The following is a 22,879-nucleotide window of genomic DNA, read 5'->3' as shown; positions in this document are numbered from 1 at the left end:
TAAAATGTTAAGTTTCAAACTATTTAATATTAATATAAGGTGACATGAAATTTAAAAAGTCCGCCAAATCACATTGACACTTTCTCCATGGACATTTATAAAGATATCTAAAAACAAAAACAATTGATGGCGAGTGAAGGAATTTATTTTTGTTGACACTTTTTACAGCAAAGTCTAAGTCCATTAACTTCATTACGTTAATTCGCTAATAATATAATCCTCTATAATGAAGTAAGAAGAGATATATTAATATAGGGTCTTTTAAAGGCATTATGGAGAAGCTAATGGAGAAAGCTCGGTCACGGAAGAGCCTTATTAAACTTTTACAATATAGGGAAAGTAGAGGTGATTGTTGTAAATATCTTAAAGAGCATTGCCAATTTACTGATAGTCTTGTAAGAAGATTAGGACTTGAACATGAACTACAAGGGCACCAAGGATGTGTAAATTGTTTACAATGGACTTCTGATGGAAGGTATGTGTATATTCTGTAATCTACAATATTTTTGTTGTTGGTCAACTTTTAATATTATTAATTCTTTACGTTAGATATTTAGCATCAGGTTCAGATGACACTAATGTTATAATTTGGGACCCTTTTTGTCATAAGCAATTACAAGTCATATCTACCAATCATATAGGAAATATTTTTTCAGTAAAGGTATAAATAAGTTTACATTATTAAGATTTTGAAGTTTATATTAATATGTGTGTATAGTTTCTGGGAACAAACAATAATATCATAGCTACAGCTGCAGGCGATTGTAGAGTGATTGTACAGTCAATACATGATACAAATATTTTAAATTGTAATTGCCATAAGAATAGAGTTAAAAGACTTGCGACTTCTCCTGAAGAACCAAGTTTATTTTGGTCAGCTGGTGAAGATGGTATAGTTATGTAAGTAAAGATTACGAAATAATGTCAAATCATTATGCGTTACAATTTTTATTTTTGTAGGGAATTTGATCTTAGGGAACAACATGAATGCTTTACAAATAAAGCACGAGTTTTGATTGATTTAGATAATACTAATCATGAAGCAAAGTGTATTGCCATAAATCCAACAAAGCCACATTATTTAGCAGTAGGAGCAAATGACTGTTATGTGCGTCTTTATGACAGAAGGATGATTAAGACCTGTTCAATTGCTGATGTATATTATTTATTAATGTTCTGATTAAATATTAATATTCTGCATGTTTTAGATCAAAGACAGCAATAGATTAGATTGTAAATTTATAGATAGAAACTGTGTTCAATATTATTCTCCCGGTCATTTAGCAATTGACAATGCTCAAGTTCATAATATACGTTTTGCAGCAACATACGTTTCTTTTAATTCTGCTGGTACCGAAATGCTTGTAAATATGGGTGGCGAGCAGATATACTTATTTGATGTCAATCAAGCACAACCTGTAAATGAAATTCGGAAACCTACAGTTATCCAAAGAAAATCTAAAGCTAACAAGTATAAATGCAAATGTTCGCCTGTAAGTATTCATATTTAATTTAGTAGTTATTATGTTGTCTTTTACATAATAATTTTAGGAAGGAAATGGCTATATTAAGAACAGCCATTTTCATAAACTAGACCCACTAGGTGAAAAATGTGCATGTTTTTATATGAGAAGGGCATATGAATGCTTTAGAAGAAAATGGTAATATTTTTTTTTGTATATGCCTGCTCTAACTCATTTCTTTTTAGGATGGGTGACTTATATAGTGCTGCAAGGGATTATTTATATGTTATTCAGACATGGTCTGATCAAATTAAAGCTTATATAGGCCTCATTAAGTGTCTTATTGCACTAAGATGGGTAGATGATGCTCAACTTTGGTATGAGTATCTTTGCAATACTAATATGGACTTTTCTAGTACAAATAAAGTAATCTGAGATCAAGTAATTAATTTTAAATGAAATAGTTAAAATTTGTATTTGGTAGGCCAAACTTATAAGAGAGGATATATTGTCAGCAAGAAACAGTCCAAAAGAATCTGCGGAGGTAAGTGAAATGAAGGATTTCGGAAAAATAGATGATGAAGAGGTTAAGAAACGTTTGGCATCTAAAGATTATGATTTGAGATTCTTGGGTCACTGTAACACTACCACTGATATAAAGGAGGCAAATTTTTTAGGTAAGTGAAGAGTATAAAAAAATAATTGGGGTTGCATAAAAAATCGTTTTTTAATGTTTTCAAAGTGATTTTATTTATATACATTTGATACTCATCAATTTTATATATGCTGTTTTGGTCGATAACTGATTTTGCCAATTTACTGGTAAAACCATCATTTTATCATTTAGAACTTCTGAGATATCTGGGTAAATATCTGAACAAATTGATTTTCTCAAGCTTTTTGAAACCAGGTTTACACCATCAACAGAGTTTTGTAGAGACCTAAACAAATATTAGTCGGACGGAACAAGGTCCGATCTATACGATGAATGCATCAAATGGTGGCGGTTATTCACAATTTCTCTCAAATTTTGCAGAGTCGATCTTTGTCTCATTACTCGCATCTTATTGGTAAAACATTTTGTAATAGGTGTTAAAAATTATATAGAATGCTTAAATATTCCAATAGTGATGTAGTTGCTTTAATGATGACCATCAAATCTTTGCCTTAAAACATTTGTATTGTAAACAAAATATTTGATATTTTGAGTATAGCCACCCAAGCATATGTGTAAAAATTATCGCTGAACAAATCTTCTCTTAAATTGGACCAAGCAATGGAGTAAGTTTCGTTCTCGTTTTACTTCTTTGTTGAAAACGATAGCTTCATGCCTTTTTATCCAACTTTAGACTTCTGTTGGGCAGTTTTTATAGCTCTTTTTTTATCGAAAAAAAATGTAGTTGGTACTTTCATTTTTCATATTTTCAACAGTATTTGTGTTTCTCGAAAAGAACTTTTTGTCCTTTCGACGTTATGTAAATATTCAATGTTTGGACTACCCCACTTCTTATACTTTCAATATATCATATAAATTATTAAAGGTTTTCTTTGCTAAAAACATTTTTGTTATATTCAGATTAGCCCAATTTTAAAAATGCATGTGAGCATCTTTTTAAATATGATTATTTTAGTGATATATATACACTGATTAAAATGTCTATTATAGGTCAGGACGGAAATTACGTATGTGCAGGTTCAGATGAGGGAATTATTTTCATCTGGGAGAGAAAGCGTTCGTCGATAGTGACAGCCTTATTTGGCGACGTGTCCATTGTTAATTGCATCCAACCTCATCCCAGTGCCTGTTTTATTGCTTCAAGTGGAATTGATCCTGTTGTAAAATTATGGTCACCTGTACCAGAGGTAAGTTATAAAAAGCATAAAGGCTAAGCGACTTTTAAATAATTTTCACATAAAAATATTTTAGCATTTTTAATCAAAAAAGACAAAGTTTCATTGTATTTAAAAAAAAACATTTTTCCCTATTTTCACAGTGTTGTTTTTTCGTTTAATAGTTGTTTGATCATCTTACTTTAAATTAAGGGTTTAAAAGTGAGTTTTAATCCACATTCCATTCCATAATGGAATATTTTTCACTTGAAAAACCTTAGCTTCTGAAGTTTAAACTGTTATGATTACTGTTTTTGAATTTGGTTACTGGTTCTGAATTTTCAGTTGTAATGATTGAACTTTAATCAGGCCTTTGACATTTGCTGAAGAGAACGGTACAGTAGCTGCAGCTAATTCCTAAGCAACTTGAGCCTTATTACTGACCCTATATGGATGCCGCAGCGCTATACATAGTTGCTTGTTTGAAGGATGTTTATTTGACATATTTCTTACCGCATGATTCAGACACAGTAACAAATACAGTAAAAAATTATTAAACCAAAACAAAGTAGAATGGAAATAATTGGAAAATCACTAAGAAATTATATTACATTTTGTTTTAATCCCGTGCAAATTACTTGAAAATTGTAGGAGATATCTTGTCATCATAGATATGGAGTATACAAATAAGATTAGAGGTTTTTTTTTAAATAACTGAAACCTTTTTTATTTCGTTTTAAAAAATCTCAAAATGTTATTCAAGTATTAATTCATTTTAAGTTTTTTTTTTGCGTTACCCGGCTAGGCAGTGAGTCCAAACAATGAGTGGTAGTCGGAAGGAACAAGGTCTGATAAATAAGGTAGTTCAGGCAGACAGTTATGATCACTGATCACTTTATCATATACACTTTGTATGTTATATTGATTTTTAGAGGGAAATATTGACGCTTTAATATGAATATAGTTTAAAACGGTTCGATTCTAAAATTATAGGTCAATAGAGTAATGTTTGTTTGGAAATATTTCGTTAAGTTTATATATATTGTATCACATATAGTTAAAGCTTTTATATCTTTTTTATAGGATGGTTCCATAAATTCACGAGTAGTAAAAGAAGTAAATGCAGTAGTAGAAGCTAATCAGCAACGAATGGCCATGGATCCTTTTGAATCAATGTTGGTAAATATGGGTTACCGAATACAAGGTACTTATATTAACATTGGTAAGGATTGTTTCATATTTTTTCTATTTTGATGAGTTATTATAGTTATTTAATTATAGATCATTTTATTAATCTTCAGTTAGATGAAATTTAAGGGAGCATTTTGTAGACGAGAGAAAAAGAAGCAAGAAATGTTTTTGGTATTAATTTTTTTACAGCATATGTTTATTTTGGTATTTGGAAAACGTACAAGATTGAAAGAGAGTGTGCAAAAGAATTGTTACATCAGAATACCCCCTTAAATTTGAACAATATAAACGATGTTCCATATCTTGCTTGAGGTATAATTTAACATTTTGTTTTAGGAGAAGGAAATTTGCAAGAAGTACCCAACTGTCGAACATGCTAACAATAAATAAAATTATTATATGAAAGATATACATAACATATATATTTTATAAGCCGTCAGTCAGTACTGTTAGATTAGTTTGTTTTTACAGTAACCTAAAAATCACGGCTTTCAATTTTCAAATAGATATTCAGTCTCTAATCTTATTATTAGTTGTGACCCTAATCTGGCAGCACTGATCTTTATCTTTATTTCTGTGTAAATACTAAATTGAAATATTTATTTATATTAGTAATATACTGGGTCGCAAGGTTTAGTTGTAACTGTGATACGGAGTACTTCTGATATTAAGCTGTCTTAAAAGCCTAAGCTTAAGAGCTCAATAAAAACTTTTGGTCTTCTCGATTTCATCGTAGTTGCGGACCGTGAATGTGTTATATTGAGTGGAAGTAGTGCAGAGAAATATTTAATTGTTACTGAAAAATTTTTAACTGAATAAAGTTATAGATTTCACTTGGTTTGTTTTAATTACACGTTTTATATATTTTTGATTCTGTATTTACTGGAGCATTTAAAAATACTTAAAATTGCCTGAAAAAGGGTAATTCAAGTTGGCCTCGTTTTGCTATTATTTATCAGCATTAGATTATTTTTTTCTTACTATGATATTGAGAAAAAAATATCTATTAATAATATCTAATATCTAAATTGATCTGCATTAATGATTTATTAAAAAAAATTATTTTCATAATCATTCTTTTTTTAATATAAATTTTAAAGTCTCCTTTTTATCAATGAGGGTTTATCTGGACTGGACCTACTGTTTAATGTTGGCTGTGAATCACGGTCCTCGAGATCATCCCAGTAGATATCCGGTCTTACTCGGCCTAATTACTGACGTGACTGGGATGGTTATTCTTTGTCGGATTTTCCACTGTTGCCTATAAAGACATTTACAATCACAAACATAAAGTACATCCATTACAGAATTAGTACATAGTACAGCCCAGCAGAATTAGAACCCGTGAGTGTCCCAATAGTAGGAGGACCATCCTGACGCTTTGATTGCTTCGCCGCCAGCCCGGCATATTCCATGTTCGTTCATAATATTGTTTACAAATATTTTTCTTGAAAGTTTATTGAATACAAAATATTGCATTCTAAATTGATAAATAATTCAGCATGTTAAAAGAGATATAGGGCATAGACAATCGTAAGGCCTATTTAAAATCTAAATAATTGACCATATTAGATTAGATTATAAACAACAGGGTGTAAATTAAAACCACATAAAGTAAAACAAATTTGAGCATATATTCATATATGGCATTTTAACAAACTTACAATAATCCTGCTCAACATTTGTACTTAAGATTAAGTTAATAAATATGCTTATTTACAATATTATTCAGATATGTAAAAATCAACATATAATCTTAAACAATCGTTTACAGAGACCAATATGGTCCAACGTAGTCTATTCAATCTATCGTAACACTTAAAAGAACTATCGGTAAATTTTCTCATCAGATGGATAAGCGGCTATGAAGTATGGTTGAACGTTGGACTGTTGGTAGTAAGGACCTCTACCCATAGTCGAATAAGCGGGTACTCTTATTGCGCCTACAACAAAAGAGAATTAGTGTTACTATTATTAGTCTTTAAAATATATAAAGAATTGATTGCTCTTTTTTTCTATTGTTCAATTTCATATTACTGAGTGTTTATTCTTTGAATATTTATTACTTTTGTACATGAGTTATATATGACATCGACGTCCATTTTAAATGTGAAATGAATAAACTGAGTACACAGTTAGTTTCATTGAAAATATGATTGGGTAAAGAAACAATTTTGTGTATTTATGAAGAATTCAAAATATAGTTTAATACAATATGTGTAAATGTATCTATATTGGAATAACATTTCGCATCTTATCGCAAATCTAGTTATTACAAATCGTTGAATGTTTGTAATTAATTTGTTTCAATAAACTAGTAGGCTTATTTTGATGTAAGTTTGCATTTGCATTATCAATATTCCAACAAATGTAATGATGAGTATGATTATATGATGAACTTGATAGCAATTTTTGAGGTCATCGGTATATTAAAGACGGTAGCAGCATAGTTACCCTCTTTAGGACGATTTAAGCCACCGCTACTTTCTTTTCTAGCGCCTTTCGTGTTTGTTACGCCGCCTGTGGATTACTTGAGAAGAAACCCACGAAATAGGCACGATATTTTTATTATATAACAAATAACTTTTATTACATTAATTCAACTTAACAGTGAAATTGAGTTTAACTAAATCGTAAACATGGAAAAACACGATCGTATATGTAATTATATTTAAAAAAAATGACATATTTGCTTTATTTGCCTGGAGTCTTCTTCAGTCTGAAAATAATCGTTCTCATGAAACCGAGATAGTCGTATTTGGCGAACAAAATGTTTTCGAAGCCACACTTTGATTAATACTTGAGACGTTGTTGTTAATTTGGGTGTTAGTAAATACGAAAAGACAGTAAAATACTATATACTAAAAGTATATTGATGCTAAAAGAAGTGAAAGTTTTTTTAGAGTTTCTCGTCATTATCTTATTAGTTATTTTAATTATTTTCTATTTTCTGTGTTTTTTTCTTGATTATATAACTTTGTTCTATTTTGTTCTATTTGTTCTCCCCTGTTCCAAAAATTTTTCTGTCCGTGTTTTTGTGTTATTTCTGATAAATGTACACGATAGTAAATTAATATTTCAATAATTTGCTTAGTACTTTTATAGAATATTTTTTATCCAAACTTTAATACTTTTCCACACCAACATCATGTTAGACAAAAAGCAAAACACATTAGAACCAAAATAAAACAATGATACTGGTTAGTCGGAAGATACTCGCAACTTGATCTAAAATCAAAGAGATTGATTTATCAGGCAATTATAAAGCCAATTTGGACATATGTGGTTGCACTAAAAATTCAAATCAATTAGTCATCCAACGTTGTCAAAACAAAATTTTTCGATTAATTACTAATGCCTATCGCTACGTAACCATGGAAGAACTGCACGACCTGGAAATCAAATGGATTTGCGAAATTAACCAAGATTTCGCCTTAAAACACGAAAGAAGATTACTAAAGTATACTAATGTGGAAGCAATACAACTACTTGACAATGCGCTAGATATCAGAAGATTGAAGCGAACCAAACCGTACGAACTTATAAAAAGTGTATACCTTTAGTGTAAACTATAGCTCAAGTTATTATAATTTCAAAATTGAGGAATACATATTGATGTATTTATCTCACACTCGTCTTGCTTGTGAATGAATCCAAGTACAAATGAAATGTAGTAATAAATTAATTTATAATTAAGATTGTACTAAGAATATCTAATAAAGATGTTATCAAAAAAAACTTTTCTACGCTGATAGTTTTTGTGGAAAATTTAATTTATACACAATACGCAGGTTGATCGCTTCCATTGAACTAATTATATTTAACGGATTATATGTACCTTGAGGCATTTGCATCTTATGGGGCAACGTCGCAGCATAACTCGGAGGAATGGCGTATAGAGCAGTAGCTGGAGACGCTGATCCTTGTGGCGCACCTTTTACGCTACACGCGCAACTGCTACCTGATCCAACCATGCCAGGTGCTACTATGGAACCAGCGCTGACAGGGCTTCGATACTGATTAGCACTCATTCTTAACCTACAGAAAACGTATCACTACACGAAGTCATATATAAAATAACTCGACTGACCTTATAATACAGATGATTATAATAAGGATCGCTATAAAGGCTACAACTCCACCGACGATACCGATTATTAAAGTATCGTCGTTATTTAACGTAGATGGGCCGGTGGAAGCTGTTTTGATCTTCGGTTGGGGTTTTTCGGTTGCTGGCGGCATGGACCAAATTATATCCGGTTCCGTAGTCTTTTTTTGCAATCGAGTCGAGCCGGTCAGCGTTGTGGACTGTGTGGAGGTAGGGAACGTCATTTTACTAGGATCGCAGGTTAGCTCATCGTCACCGATTTCGACCAACAGTTTTCCTGTGATTATGAAAATTATTTAGGTTAAACAACGATTATCGAGAATAGAAAAAAATGATACTAGTTTTCTGACTTTTAACTTAAATATGTTCAAAATAATAAACTCTATAGTAATACACTTAAACCATTTCCCCCCTCTATAATTTTAAAAGCTTCAGGCGATAGGAAATGTTTCTCAAACCTGTACCTTTCTCGGTGATTTAATCTCAAACACTATTCACTTGAATTTCATAAACTGCAATAACATTGACTTTGAATAACCTTTATAGACAATTTTTGAGAAATGTGTCACGATGTTCATTGTCTATGATCCTCAGATTACTACAGCGATATTAAATTATTTGCATTTTTGTTTAATTTTAATGTTATTTTTCAATCCGATACGTTTGAATGATGTTATTAGTTGATTCGATTGTGCAATTTTGACATTTCAGTCAAACTTGATCGTCAATTTCACGTTACATCAAACGTGAACATGGCCAATTTAATTTTATATTGATAAACAAAATACATCAACATTTCAATTTTACCTGACAAATATGGCGGTCCAGCGCATCTCACCGTGGCCATATGAGACGGTAACCATCTTCTCAGTGCTCTCGAATTGCAGTCGCACACGATCGGGTTCGTTTCCAGGCCTACTAGTTTCAGATCTCCTCGTCTATCTTCTAACGTAGCTAACAGTTGTGTACTGAGTGTAGTTAGCTGATTGCCAGTCACATCTAATGTAGCTTTAGATGATCTGGGCACGGGGAAAAATAGAGCTGGTGGTAGTGACGTGATTGACGTGTTTATAAGTCGAATAATGACATCAGGACCTGAAAATTGATAAAAAAGTTCATTTTAATTCATTCTAGTATGGCGCCGCTTGCACATATTTTGATCAGCGATATCAGTAGTGGCTATTTCTAGATGGCTCCAGCCAACATTCGGACATTATTCTGTCTCTTTTTAACTAGGGTATACTGAGAGGAATAAATCTGCTCTGAGTTTAAAATTTTACATTTTTACAAATTGCATATGGCTGAATAATCGGCGCCATTTGTGATGTGCATTGGCTGTATTATTGGAGAGACTATATATTTAGAAATAGTATTTAACTGATAAAGGGGATACGAAAATAGTATAAATAGTATAAATCCGACATTTTCAAAACTTTTCTTTATTACTTTTATTTAAAAATTTAGGTAAAAATATTCTTTTAATCAGCCCGCTGTATTTGTTGTTTTTGTAATATATATTTTAGGTGAGAAATATGAATAACATATAGAGATTATATGAATACATAAATGAAGTAATTTGCATAGATACACGAACACACGACAAATAGAAGAAATTATGAATTATTAACAGTAAATTTATAAACATTTTTAAGCATTGATAAATATTAAGGGGTTTAATGATTAATGCAATAAGATATATATTTGATGTTTTGAAGTTGTAGTTCTGAAAATAATCTTACTTATGATGCTTTGTTATAATGTTCAGTGGTGAAGTAGTTTAAACTTATTAATACTTTGTTGATTATTGAAACTTAATGGAAATTAGTCTAAGGAATGGAAAAGGGATTTAAAAGATTTAAATGTCATTTAAAAAAGTTTAGTTAGTGTTAATTCTTGAGATAGTTATTTTACTATATGTTAACACATTTATTATTTTAATTAATATTATATATCAAATACATTTCTGATCTTATATTGAAAATACTGTGAAAACATGTTTTAGTAACATATTATTTTAAAATGATTCGTTTTACCGTGTAATGAGTGATACATGATTAAATAAATAATTGTGGCTAAATTTAGAACACGGGGCGATCACTAGTTAGAATATATTATTTTTAAATTAAAAAAATGATCGCAAATCTGACTCACCTTTAATGCCCGATAGTGTTCCGGAGGAGATGCTCCTTAACCTGGCACCTCTGATGCCCAACTCTTTTAATCTCGGATGCAACACGGACTGCAACTGATCCTTACCGACAGCCGCGTCTTTGGTTTCAATATTGAGTTTCTCCAGCAGAGGCATCGTCTGGAGTAGACCGTTTACGTCTAAATACCCCAGTTTCGGATAGTCGTACATATTTAGCTCGATCAGATTCGGCAGGGCCTTGAAAGCGCTCTTCTCGATTTTACTGCATCGATCCAGCGAATGCAGACTGAACTGTCGTAATTTATTCAGCCCGACGAAGTCGTCGTTGGATATAGCTTCGATTGGATTGTCTGAGATGTTGAGCGACCTTAAATTGCGAAGGAAGGCCCATATGGCAGAATACCCAGATATGCTGCTGATCTCGTTCCCAGATAGATCCAGCTCTTCCAACAAGGTCGTCCGTTCGAATATCTTCTCCATCAGCGAAGAGATGTTGTTGTTCGACAGATTCAGCTTCTTTAAGAACGGCGTCTCCAGGCGGGGAACCTCCCCGACCCCCGTACCAGCCAGATTCAGCATCCTCACGGTTTTCGGCTCGCTCAAAATGTTCGATATCGCTTGTTGGGACAACGGGTTGTAGGACAGATCCAAGTTCTTGATGTTTACCATGATGCCGTCCTCTGGGGGAATGTCTTCGATATTGTTGTGGGAGAGATCGACCGAATTCAGGAAGAAATATTGCTTCTGGAGCGCCTTTAAAGGCGGACCGTCGAACTTGTTCCGGCTTAACCTGATGTTCTCGAGCATTTGCAGACGGGCTCTCTCGAATACGTTCTCAGGCAGATCGCTCAACTTGTTATTGTCCAGATCCAGCACCTGCAACCTGATTAGACCCTCGAATAACCGTTCGCCGAGTCTCTCCAGCTTGTTGTTGCTCAAATCGAGTACTTGAAGCTGGGTGCTGTTGTGGAAAGCCATCTCGCTGATTTGCTCCAGGCTGTTGTCGGAGAGGATCAGGGACCTCAATCTCGGAAGCCGGGCAAAATCTAGCTCGTCGATCGTCTTCAGTTCGTTGAACGACAGGTCGATGTGTTCCAAGAACTGTAGGTTCGTGATCAGCTCCGCGGGGAAGAAGTTGAACTTATTCTTACCGGCGATGATCTGCCTCAGTCTCGGATGGATTCTGAACGACGACGGGAACAGGTAACTCAACTGGTTATCGGATATATCGAGTATCTCCAAGCTGGTACCCGTGTTGAAATACTCCCCTTTGAATGAGGACAGTTGGTTGCCCCTTAAGTTAAGCACCTTGATGTTCATGACGAAAGCGAACGCCGCCTGCTTAATGCTGCTGATATTGTTGTACGATAAATCGATGACGGTCAAATTAGGCATGTTGACGAACGAGTTATCCATTATCTCTGATATGGAATTGTGTTTCAGGTAAATCTCCTTCATCGAGTTAGATTTCATGAAAAAGTCCCCCGAGACCGACTTCAACCCGCAAAAACTCATGTCCAGGACTTCCAGCTTTACCAGTTCGTGCAGCATGGCATCGGGTACGTTCGACAAATGAATGTTGTTACTTAAATTTAGGTGGACCAACGAATATAGCGAGTTGAACGACGTCACCGGCAGTTCGGTGAGGTGATTATCGCTCAGATCCAGCTTCCTCAACTTGTGCAAGGCCAACGTGTTACTCGAAAGCGACATTATCCGATTCTGAGAAAGATACAGTTCTTGAAGCGTCTCCTCGAGCCCGACAAAAGAATCCGAATTTAAACTTGCAATTAAATTCCTCCTCAGGTCCAGCTGGATGAGGGTTTTGAAGTATTGGAACGATGCGGCGGGTAGTTCCCGAACGACATTGGTTGAGATAATAAGATGCGTGACTTTATCGGCTAGGGAGCGCAGGATATCACCGGACAGAGCCGCGATTCTGTTGTAGTCCATTTGAAGCGATGTCAGGCGAGGTAAACGACCCAAAGCTGAAGCGGGTATCAGTAAAATATTGTTGTCCTTTAGATTCAGGTACTCCAAATTTTCCAAGCCTTCAAACGCATCATCTTCAATCTGAGACATAAAGATAAATTGATAAATAATTGTCACAACTGACGGAGAAAAAATGTACCGTTCTTAAAGAATTTACACTCAGTTCCAGTCGTCTTAATTGTTTTAGTCCTAAAAATGTTCCGGGTACTATGTTAGCCAAAGTATTTCTGCTCAAATCAAGATCGTGAAGATTGGCTAGGAAAATCAGGTTAGTGTTTTCTAAATTCTGAAAATAAATCCATAACAAAAACATTAAATTTATTATATTACCAAGTGATCTTATTTTACAATTCAACGACTATTCCAATACTCTAATATTTTCAATAATACACATATTTGTAAGAAGAAACAATCACCTGTATTTTTCTATTAAAAAATATAGAGTAATTATAAAATAACACGTACAATAGTAAGTAAATCATTCACGCACTCTCGAATAACTCAATTCTTTGTATTACACATTATTTGAAAATTATTATGTTACAGCCATTAGCTATAGTACAAAAAAAACACTCGTCTCTCTCATAAAACGTAAAACATCACTGTTTGCTTGTTGCATTTGACTAATTACTTTAAAATGTATAAAAATAAGATACACCACTTTTTTTCACAGTAAACTGACATATTTAACGCAAACAAAAATCGTTAATCGTATTTTTTGACATAATTATATATTGTACTAGCGACCCGCCCCGGCTTCGCACGGGTGCAATGCTGATACTAAATTAAATACACTACAGAAAAAATATGAACGTTGTATATAAAAACATAGCGGCCCGCTCCGACTTTGCACGGGCATAAAATATATATGCCTATGTCACTCAATGAAAACATGATTAAAATCGATCCAGTATTTTTGGTTCATTCATTACTGCCCTTGGCCTGCACGCATTAAATTTGGAGTAAAACAATTCCTCTTCCCCTATACTTACTATGAAGATTTCCTGCTATCTTTGGAATATCTAAATTCATACAATTTTTATTACATTACACATTTTTAAACGCAAATTTTAAATTTGTAATATCTCCGAAAATATTTGTTTAATTTACATGCTGTAAGGAACCATATTGATCTATATTAATTGCACACTGTATTTAAGGTACTTAATTCGATAAGGATTAATGCCGTATTGCTTAAAATAGCTTCGTAAATAAGCCATTTTCTCACGTAAAAAGTAAACAATAAAAATGGTTAATGTGGGTTATCCCTAAAAGATAAACATATACCATCGCGGACTTTTTTGTAGACCTTTTTATGGTGTACAATACTGTAGTACATTAATTTGATCTAAGTCGTAGGGTTAGGCAGCGTTTTTGCTAATTGCTAAATAAGCCTAAAAAATAGGTTAATTTACGACATCACGTTAGAAACCTCTAAAATTAGCAATGTTGCCTTAATATATTATGCATGTATTATACATATAAACCTTCCTCTTGAATCACTCTATCTATTGAAAAAAACCGCATCAAAATCCGTTGCGTAGTTTTAAAGATTTAAGCGCACATAGGGATATAGGGACAGAAAAGGCGACTTTGTTTTATACTATGTAGTGATTCGGACTATTCCCACTAAAAGTCAAACATATACTGATTTTAAATGATAATGCACGATGATAATCAGTATTAGACGTAGATACAGAATTCCATTCAAAATAATAGGCCCGAAAGGCGTAAGATACACAGAGTATTTTCTTTCAGGAATGAACATTTCACGCAAACGGATGTTTTGTAAAGAAACGATAAATTTTCTCATAGAATTCATAGATCCTAAGGTTTTTGCCACTGACGACAGCTAGCCGTCATTGTCACTATATTTGACGTATGATTAAGGATTATTAATAATTCTAGTACGGAATACAATAAACTCTCATTTAAAAAATAATAATCAGTTGAAGTAATAATAACGAATATAATATGATTAAAATGATGATTTTCTTACCTTAAACGTTAACAAATACATAATAATTTCACGAAATCATTTCAATTTTTTTATAACTTGCACTAAAGAAATATGTTTAATGAATCATATATATATGTTAAATTAAATTATTATACAAATGTCACATTAAGCCTAAAATTTAAAAAAAAATAAATTAACATACCTGAATTAAATTCGAAGATAAATTCAAAAATCTTAGATTCCCAAACGTCTTTAATGCTACCGTCGGAAAGTCGGTAATAAAGTTCTCGGACAAATCCAGTCTTGTCAAACTTTCGGCACCGTAAAAGACATCGCTGTTGAATTTCGACAAGCGGTTTTTCGCTAGTCTCAATATTCGCACTTTGTCTAAATTGGAGAAGGCGCCGCTCTCGATGATCGTTATTAAATTGTTACTGAGGTCGATTGTTTCCAAGTTCGGTTGCGCGATAAAGGATTTTAATTTGATGCTGTCTGGAAATAAATAATTATGAAAACGTGAGAAAATTCAACGTTGTAACGCAAGTTAAAATATGTTTTGTTTCATCTTACCTATCTCGTTTCCACTAAGAGATAGAATTTTCAAGGATTTGGGTCCATTAAGAGATGTATTCGGTATAGCGATAAAATTGTTTTTATCTAAATACAGTTCCTGCAACGAATTTTAATAAAAAATGAAAAATTATGTTTATGTAAAACAGAAATATTGGAAACAAGTTGTAGTAAATACTTATATGAATAAAATAACTTAGTAATTAAGAATGTGCAATATTAATATAAGTATATGAAAAAGTAATCTACATGCTTCAAATTGTGTTTTATTGAAGTAAATCTTTATCATCATAATTTGTTTAGAAATATAATACGTTGTTCAATAAGTTTAGGCAGCTAATAATAATGTTGTTAATATTTTATGTTTCAGAAAACTCTGGACTATAATTGAACAATGGAACAAAAATTCGGTCTAATTTGATTTAAAAAAATTGAAATAATTTTGAATATTTTAATTTTTATTATATTGAAATATTTTAAAAATATCTTTCCGCCTCAGTTTGTGACGCTGTCATTTACAAGCAATCCAGTAAATTTGATTCAATTCCATGGTTAGCTCATTATATTTTATAGTCTATCCAATAGAATAGTCAATGTACGTCATCAAAATTTATGACGTTAGCACGTCGCAAAGTTGTCGCATCTACTTAGAATTTTGGTTTACAATGTTTGACGGTTTCTAACCTCTAATTATTATTACTAAAGTTTAGAAGAATTTTGTAGACATTTGACAATGGGGTCGACCAGTATCAATACAAATTGAATTTTATATAACAGTCGATTCGTTTACATGTTCCGATACATCATCCAGCATTTTGTCTCTTTTTTAACTATGACATTGGGTCTATAAATTAAAACCTATAAAATAAAGGATAGTTTTTAAATTTGAAGCATTATTATGAAATATCAAGCAATTTAATTATTAATCCGAATAATGTTTCCAAGTATGTTTTCACCGGTTTTGTAATACGTGATCGAGCGTTGGTCTGCTGAAGAATAATATTATTGTGTCTTTGCTCGCATTCCGGCCATTTTTCGCGCTGTGGTGCGCATTAGAGGTAATCGAGTGCGATCTCCATTGATGGTTTCATGAGTAATACCTTCAAATTCTTGTCTTCAAATTTGCTTTCGGTGTCCACAGCGCCTTTTGTCTTCGGTGCCAAAATCGATCATTTTTAATTATGTTATGAATTAGTTTTTTTCTATGATTAGGTATATGTTTAATTTTTATTTAGTATTTATGGTTATTATACATCTTTAGTTTTTAGATTTTGTTTAAGTTGTATTGTACTATTTATATTTATTATACTATGTTATTTAAAAATAGCAATTAATATATTAAAACACGATAAAACATTTGTGGTGTTATTATTCCATTCCTTTTTACAAATCCACGGAACATTCAGTATAAAAGTAATCCTACTTCCTTTAAAATTATATTATTTATTACATGTTAATAGAAATTAGTAATATTTTTTCCTTCTCTTTTTTAAAGATATCTGGTGAATGAATATATATACGTCTCTGTCTCGGTTATACTACCCTTGGAAAATAAAACACATTTAAAATTAACTGCTTCAACCATTTATCTCCGTTCTTTTCTATCTCACAATTTATACACACAAGAATTCGTACATCTTCGTCTGACATCACGAATAAAAACAGTCGAACCGCGCATATGACTGTTATTTCTTGACCATCGACTGTTTCGACTGTTTTGCGACTATCGATTGTTTCGACTGTTTTCAGTCGATAGTTCCCAACGCTAGTTATAACGCAGTTTGATAAGTTCGAACATGTAATCGAACTAGCTTGTCGCCCGGTTGTCAAACGTATGCAAAATTCTTCAAAACAATAGTGATAAGAGGTTATAAACCGTCAAACGTTGTTTTAACGTATTGATTATTTTGATAAATTTCAAATTGCTGCTTATTTTTACTCTGTTAGATATTAAGTTGTTGCGGTTTTTATTGAAAATATTTTTAACGTGTTCCAGCTACAATTAATATTAGTATGGCCACGGTCATTAAAATATTCAAAAAAATTAAAAATATAATCTTGGATTCACCGAAAAAAAAACAAACGATCCTCATACGAAGCGGGTGACGAATCAAAATCAGCTTATTGTTAGGTCTATCAGAGATCAAATATATGAAATGTATAAAACCAGTGAGTAGTTTATTCAATATTAATATAATTTAATACATTTGTTTCTGGAAACTCTCTGGAAAGTATCTATAGACAGCTTGGAGCTAGAAGATATGGTATTTGAAGCATGTAGAACATCCCTTTATACACTGTTAGGTAATATAGGATTTAAATGGTGTAAAAATAACCCACAAATAGCTTTAACTGCTTTAACTTCTTCTTTAACAAATAGGTCTAATGGAACTTTCAGGCACTGCTTTTAAAATAATACAATTTTTAAAACCATATAGTAAAATCAAGGCTTACTTATTATTTCAATTTGTGTATTTAGGTGAGTCATGGATATTTCAGAATGGGACATTGGGTTACTCATGGCAAGATGATAATAAAAATAGTGTTAAGCAACAAAAGTTGATAGAAATAGGTAAACGTTGGAATAACAATTGCTTAAGTTTTATTTGTCACAATATCGTTCGTTGTGCTGGAAAAAGCAATAGTTAATAACACCTTTGGTTTGGATGAACTCGATCATATACATTGAAGAAGAAATTGACAAAAGATGAAATTGCGAATAAATGTTAGATTGGACAGGGTGATGAGAGTAGAAACAACCAAATGTGAGTATATAATTAATATACGATAACTGTAGGAAGTTGTATTGCAGAGTGTGAACGATTTATGTGCGTAGATGTTTGTGTAATTGTTCAGAATTATCGATGAGCATTAAGTTAGAATATATGAGAAGAGAATGAATACTAACTGTTGATATGATAAATACATTAGGGAGAATTCAGTAATTCATTTTATCAAGAATGATGTACACAGGTAGTGACAGAAGACACAAAAAAAATACAGTGATATCAAAATGCCTTGACAAGGAAACACGAACTAAACGTTTAAAGGTAAATATGCTCTCTAATGAGAGTAAAATACATTACTTGGATATATAATTGTTAGTTAGGCGGATTAAGCCTCCAGGGGGTACCACTACACAGAAAAACGCGCCTAGAACTCTACCGCATGAGTGGTGTGGAAAATAGTTCAGTGTAAATATAATAAAACAACTCTAACCTATAATCTATTGTGGCTGAATAATTAACCATAATTTAAGTCCTTCGATAATATATACATTAGATGTACTATAATGTTAAAATAAATTATATTTGATAATATTTTTGTTTCAGTATTCTGTTTCGTTATATGTCAAAGCTAAAATAAAACTCAGAGTAGATGCGGCAACATCGCGACGTTTTTAGGTAATAAATTTAGATGACGTATATTATGACAGAAACTTTGGATAGACTGTATGTTATATTATATTCTTCAAATATACGTAATATACAAGAACTGACAACGTCGCAAATTAAAATTCTTATGCGCATGCCCGGAACATTCGAGAATAAGACTCTAGTAACTTTTTCACACAACTAATAACTCAGATTTCTGAAGATCTTCGAACTAACCTGCAAATTGTCGCATTCTTCCAAAATGCCCTCTTCGATGGCTTTGATTCCGTTTCCCCTCAAGTCCAACAACTGCATGTGTTTGAGTCCTTTAAATTCGCTAGTGGAGAATATAGGATTTAACGTGTCGCCGAGCAAATTGTCGGCCAGCTTTAGTTCAGCCAACGTAGCGGAGACGCCTTGTAACATGCGTTCGGTAAGCTTCCTTAGCGAATTTCCCGATAAATCGATGTTGCGTAAAGGCAAGCTCGACCCAAATAACTAGGAAATGTACTGTATTTAGACTAAACGTAATTTAAAAACAAAAAAAAACTTACTTGATTTGGTAAGGACTGGTAACCGGCCCATTTCTGGCTGAACGATATGACGGGCGCCCCGTAAGGAATTATAAATGCGTCGTAGGGAAACACTATCTTGTCGCAGTTGATCGAGAGCGAGGGATTGCCATCCAAAACATCTTCGGTAGGTCCTAGAGCACACGTACAAGGAAATCGGAGTTCGGGTGATATTTCCGTGCAAGGGACATACTTCAGCGAGGTTACATCTGCTAGTAGTAATCCTAGTATCCCAAAGAGTAGTCTGATAAGATTCATCTGTAAATAAAATTGGTATTAAAGATTCATTCAGTAATTTAAACATAAAATAGAAAATTATATACTCATCTTAAATAGATAAGATTTTCTAAATTGCTTCAGTTTAACTGACATTATTCAACGTTAATAACCTTTGATTAATACCATACAAGGTCAATTGAAAAGTCACCGGCCTAGAATAGTAAAACACATTTTTTTGGCAAAATGAGTTTTTTTTTATTCAACATAATTCCCTTCAAGGGTGATACAATGATTATAGTGATGCTCCAACTTTTCGATACCATTTTTGTAGTACTATTTGCCTTTGCTTTATAATAGGCCTCAGTTTCGTGGATCACCTCTTCATTCGACGAAAATTTCTTCCCAGCGAGCAGTCTTTTGATATCTGAGAACAGGAAATAGTCACTGGTGGCGAGATCTGGAGAATACGGTGGATGAGGAAGCAATTCGAAGCCCAATTCATGGATTTTTGCCATTGTTTTCACTAACTTGTGACACGGTGAATTGTTTTGACGAACCAGCAGTTTCCTTTTTTTTTAAATGCGGTCGTTTTTCGGCGATTTTGTCCTTTTAACGGTCCAAACGTTATGTAATAATCGCTGTTGATGGTCCTTCCTTTTTCAAGATAGTCAATGAAAATTATTCCATGCTCAGCCCAAAATACAGACGCCATAATCTTGCCAGTTTTTCCACGCTTTGGAGCGGGTTCATCGTGTGCAGTCCACTCGGATGACTGTAGATTGGACTTTGGAGTGACATGATGGAGCCATTGTCACATATCAACGCAAAAACTCGGGTTTATTACGCTTGATCATCTTCAAACATTGCTCCGAATCATCAAGTAGTCGTTGTTTTTGATCAAAAATGAAGTTGCGCGGCACCCACTTGGTACAGAGCTTTCCCATACTCAAATATTCGTGAATGATATGATATACACGTTCAATTGATATCTTTGTAGTGTAGTGTCTCCTATTTCATTCAATTTCAATTTACTGTCATTCAAAATCATTTTGTGGATTTTTAAAATGTTTTCGTCGGTAACAACTCATATCACCACGTCTAAACTTAAAATACCAATCCTTGATGGTTGATTTTCCTGCGGCAGTGTCCGGAAACTCGGCCTCAAGCCAAGTTTTTGCTTCAACTGTATTTTTTCTCTTCAAAAACAATAGTTTATCAACACGCGAAATTTCTTTTTATCAATTTTTTTCACAATAGCAAAAGTTGCTTCACTCAAAATGCTATAATTTACAAACTAATGATCCGACAGCTGTCATATTTATAGACGCATCTTTTATGAGTTAGGGCTAACTACAAAACATATGGATTTAATTCTAGTAGCGCCATCTATGTGTTACCTGGGACTTTTCAATTGACCTGTTAGTCCTTCTAATAAAAGAGCCAAGGCACGTCATTGATGAAATAATTGAAACTCGGAGCAGATTTTTCCATTTAAATCTAACCTAATATTTTCTGATGCGTCGGAACATGTAACCGAATCGTGTATAAAAATTAATTTGTATTCGTACTGGTTAACCATGTTGTCAAATGTCTGCAAAATTCTTTAAAACATCAGTGATGATAATCAGAGGTTACAAATCGGTAAAGATAATGCGGCCTGCTTGCGTCATAAAATTTGATGAAGCGCATTGGCTGTTTTATTGGATAGACATGGATATGCGACTGTATAGGCGACCTTGGAGAAATATTTTGTAAGACCCAATGAGAGGTAGCGCTATGATTGGCTAATTTAAATTGTTAGAACCGCTGTCTCAAAAACATGAAATAATGCAAACGCAATCATTTTTAAATTTGTGTTGCAAGTGGTTTTATTTTAAGTGTTTGGAGCCATTTTGGACGCCATAAAATATTAGGCGATCTTCATTTTACGTTGTGCATATTTTCTGTGTTACATTGATTGTTACTAAATTATTAATTGAATATTATTATTGATTATTAACTAAGATTGTTTTGAGATTTTTTTAGATAAATTAGAGCACATGGAGCCAGAAATATATTCAGCAAGTATGTTTGAAAAATCATTTAAAGCACTCATGAACTTAATTTTTTCATATCATTCTCCCGGAGAAAATTGTGAAGAAGATGAACACGACGGCGCTTTAGATAATTTCAATTCGTTTTTAACGGGAGATATATCACTAGAGGATGAAAAATCACCAGTTGACTATATATTTTCAGTTCCAGAGAACTTTACTATGAGGAAAATAAAAATTGAACGTTGCACATTGGCCTATATTTTAGACTATTTGGCAACACTTCTAAAAGAAGAGACAACGTGCAACCTCTCTCTACATTCTCTAGTAAGTAGTTTCATATTCATAGATTGTATAGAAGCAATGAAGTAATTGGAGCCCGCCAAGCAACGACTCCATCAAGATTGTTTCATTATACTTTTTGTAGATCAGCTATCTCTTCTATTTATTTCAAATATTTTGCATTAATAATAACATATGAGTTATTTTGAGAGACATTTTTAAAAAGTACATTCATTATATTTTTACGCCAAAGAACAAAAAAACAACACTAAAAGGGAAATATCAGTATAACAAATCTGGAAGATAATAGATCTATTAGACCCCATAAAATTGATGCCACTAATGACATATGAAAAAGAGGAAAGGTATTATAGACGAATATTTTGACTATATTGCCTGGAGTATTGAACTTTTAACCATTTTTAATTAATTTTTGTTTTTGTACTTATAATCATAGGGTAATGCTGGCAAGTCACGTGAAATCAAGGACCAATCAAAATGAGATACCTTTTCTATTTCTATATGACCACTTTAATATATTTGTAGCGACCTTGAGGCATGTCAAATTTTACATCGTGGAATAACGGTCTACAAAATACTCAGAAATATAATCCCAGATGTTGAACACGGGGTGGGTACCAGCAGCGACAACTAGAACACGATAACGAATAGCTGGCAACCCCAAGACGTTTATCTGGGATGTTATTGAAGGGTATTTCGATCATGCAGTAACCGACCATCGTTTGGTTTAGACGTACCACTATCGACTGTCCAAGCCTCGTCGCCAGGTAACACCGCTGCCATCCGTTTTATCTATTTTGTATTTTCCATATTTTTATATTACTTCAATAAATAACGGTTACAAAATATAAACATCACTGTTTCATTTCGTCTTACCTCCATTCACCGAAACTCTAAATATTCAATAATCAACCCAATAATTGCACCTGCCAAAACATTTCCTCAGAGCCTTCTATAAGAGATTCATTCAGGAGGTCCATAATACAGGAAAAATTTTAGAGAATTTAATTATAATTATATTTTGATTTACAATTTTGATTTACAAGTTGATTCTGAATAATTTTAATATTCCATATTACCCAAAAATTATGAAAACAAATGACATTTTAATTTTT

General features: G+C 32.9%; 2 protein-coding genes across 4 annotated transcripts in view; one reads left to right on the top strand and one right to left on the bottom strand.

The window, feature by feature from the left end:
• The first annotated feature begins 71 nt into the window (after positions 1-71).
• Positions 72-5,317, top strand: LOC143190011 (WD and tetratricopeptide repeats protein 1). Of its 3 annotated transcripts, none has more exons than XM_076394058.1 (11): positions 72-475; positions 550-661; positions 719-900; positions 961-1,156; positions 1,209-1,493; positions 1,552-1,661; positions 1,709-1,889; positions 1,948-2,140; positions 3,130-3,326; positions 4,377-4,515; positions 4,821-5,317. In XM_076394058.1, exons 1-11 carry the CDS (start codon positions 273-275, stop codon positions 4,862-4,864), a joined length of 1,842 nt encoding a protein of 613 aa, XP_076250173.1. In that variant the 5' UTR covers positions 72-272; the 3' UTR covers positions 4,865-5,317. The 3 variants fall into 3 exon arrangements, with proteins under 3 accessions (XP_076250173.1, XP_076250175.1, XP_076250174.1); XM_076394060.1 differs by having other exon boundaries at positions 73-475; positions 4,377-4,497; XM_076394059.1 differs by lacking the exon at positions 4,821-5,317 and adding an exon at positions 4,575-4,787 and having other exon boundaries at positions 73-475.
• Positions 5,318-6,099: 782 nt separating this feature from the next.
• LOC143190010 (uncharacterized) overlaps positions 6,100-22,879 on the bottom strand; it is a 52,688-nt gene continuing 35,908 nt past the window's right edge. Inside the window, exons 2-11 of the mRNA XM_076394057.1 lie at positions 19,192-19,467; positions 18,875-19,135; positions 15,264-15,363; positions 14,896-15,185; positions 12,873-13,019; positions 10,744-12,814; positions 9,400-9,687; positions 8,575-8,869; positions 8,323-8,522; positions 6,100-6,427 (exon numbers count right to left, since the gene is read on the bottom strand). Coding sequence (XP_076250172.1) covers positions 6,312-6,427; positions 8,323-8,522; positions 8,575-8,869; positions 9,400-9,687; positions 10,744-12,814; positions 12,873-13,019; positions 14,896-15,185; positions 15,264-15,363; positions 18,875-19,135; positions 19,192-19,467 — 4,044 coding nt within the window. The 3' untranslated portion in view covers positions 6,100-6,311. The remainder of the gene's footprint in view (positions 6,428-8,322; positions 8,523-8,574; positions 8,870-9,399; positions 9,688-10,743; positions 12,815-12,872; positions 13,020-14,895; positions 15,186-15,263; positions 15,364-18,874; positions 19,136-19,191; positions 19,468-22,879) is intronic.

This window comes from Rhynchophorus ferrugineus, unplaced genomic scaffold, assembly GCF_030347505.1.
Source record: "Rhynchophorus ferrugineus isolate W39M unplaced genomic scaffold, kcgeb_rfMv2 rfM2, whole genome shotgun sequence".
NCBI lineage: Eukaryota > Metazoa > Arthropoda > Insecta > Coleoptera > Curculionidae > Rhynchophorus > Rhynchophorus ferrugineus.
The sequence above is the reverse complement of the archived record's forward strand: the minus strand, read 5'-3'. Positions and strand labels throughout refer to the sequence as shown.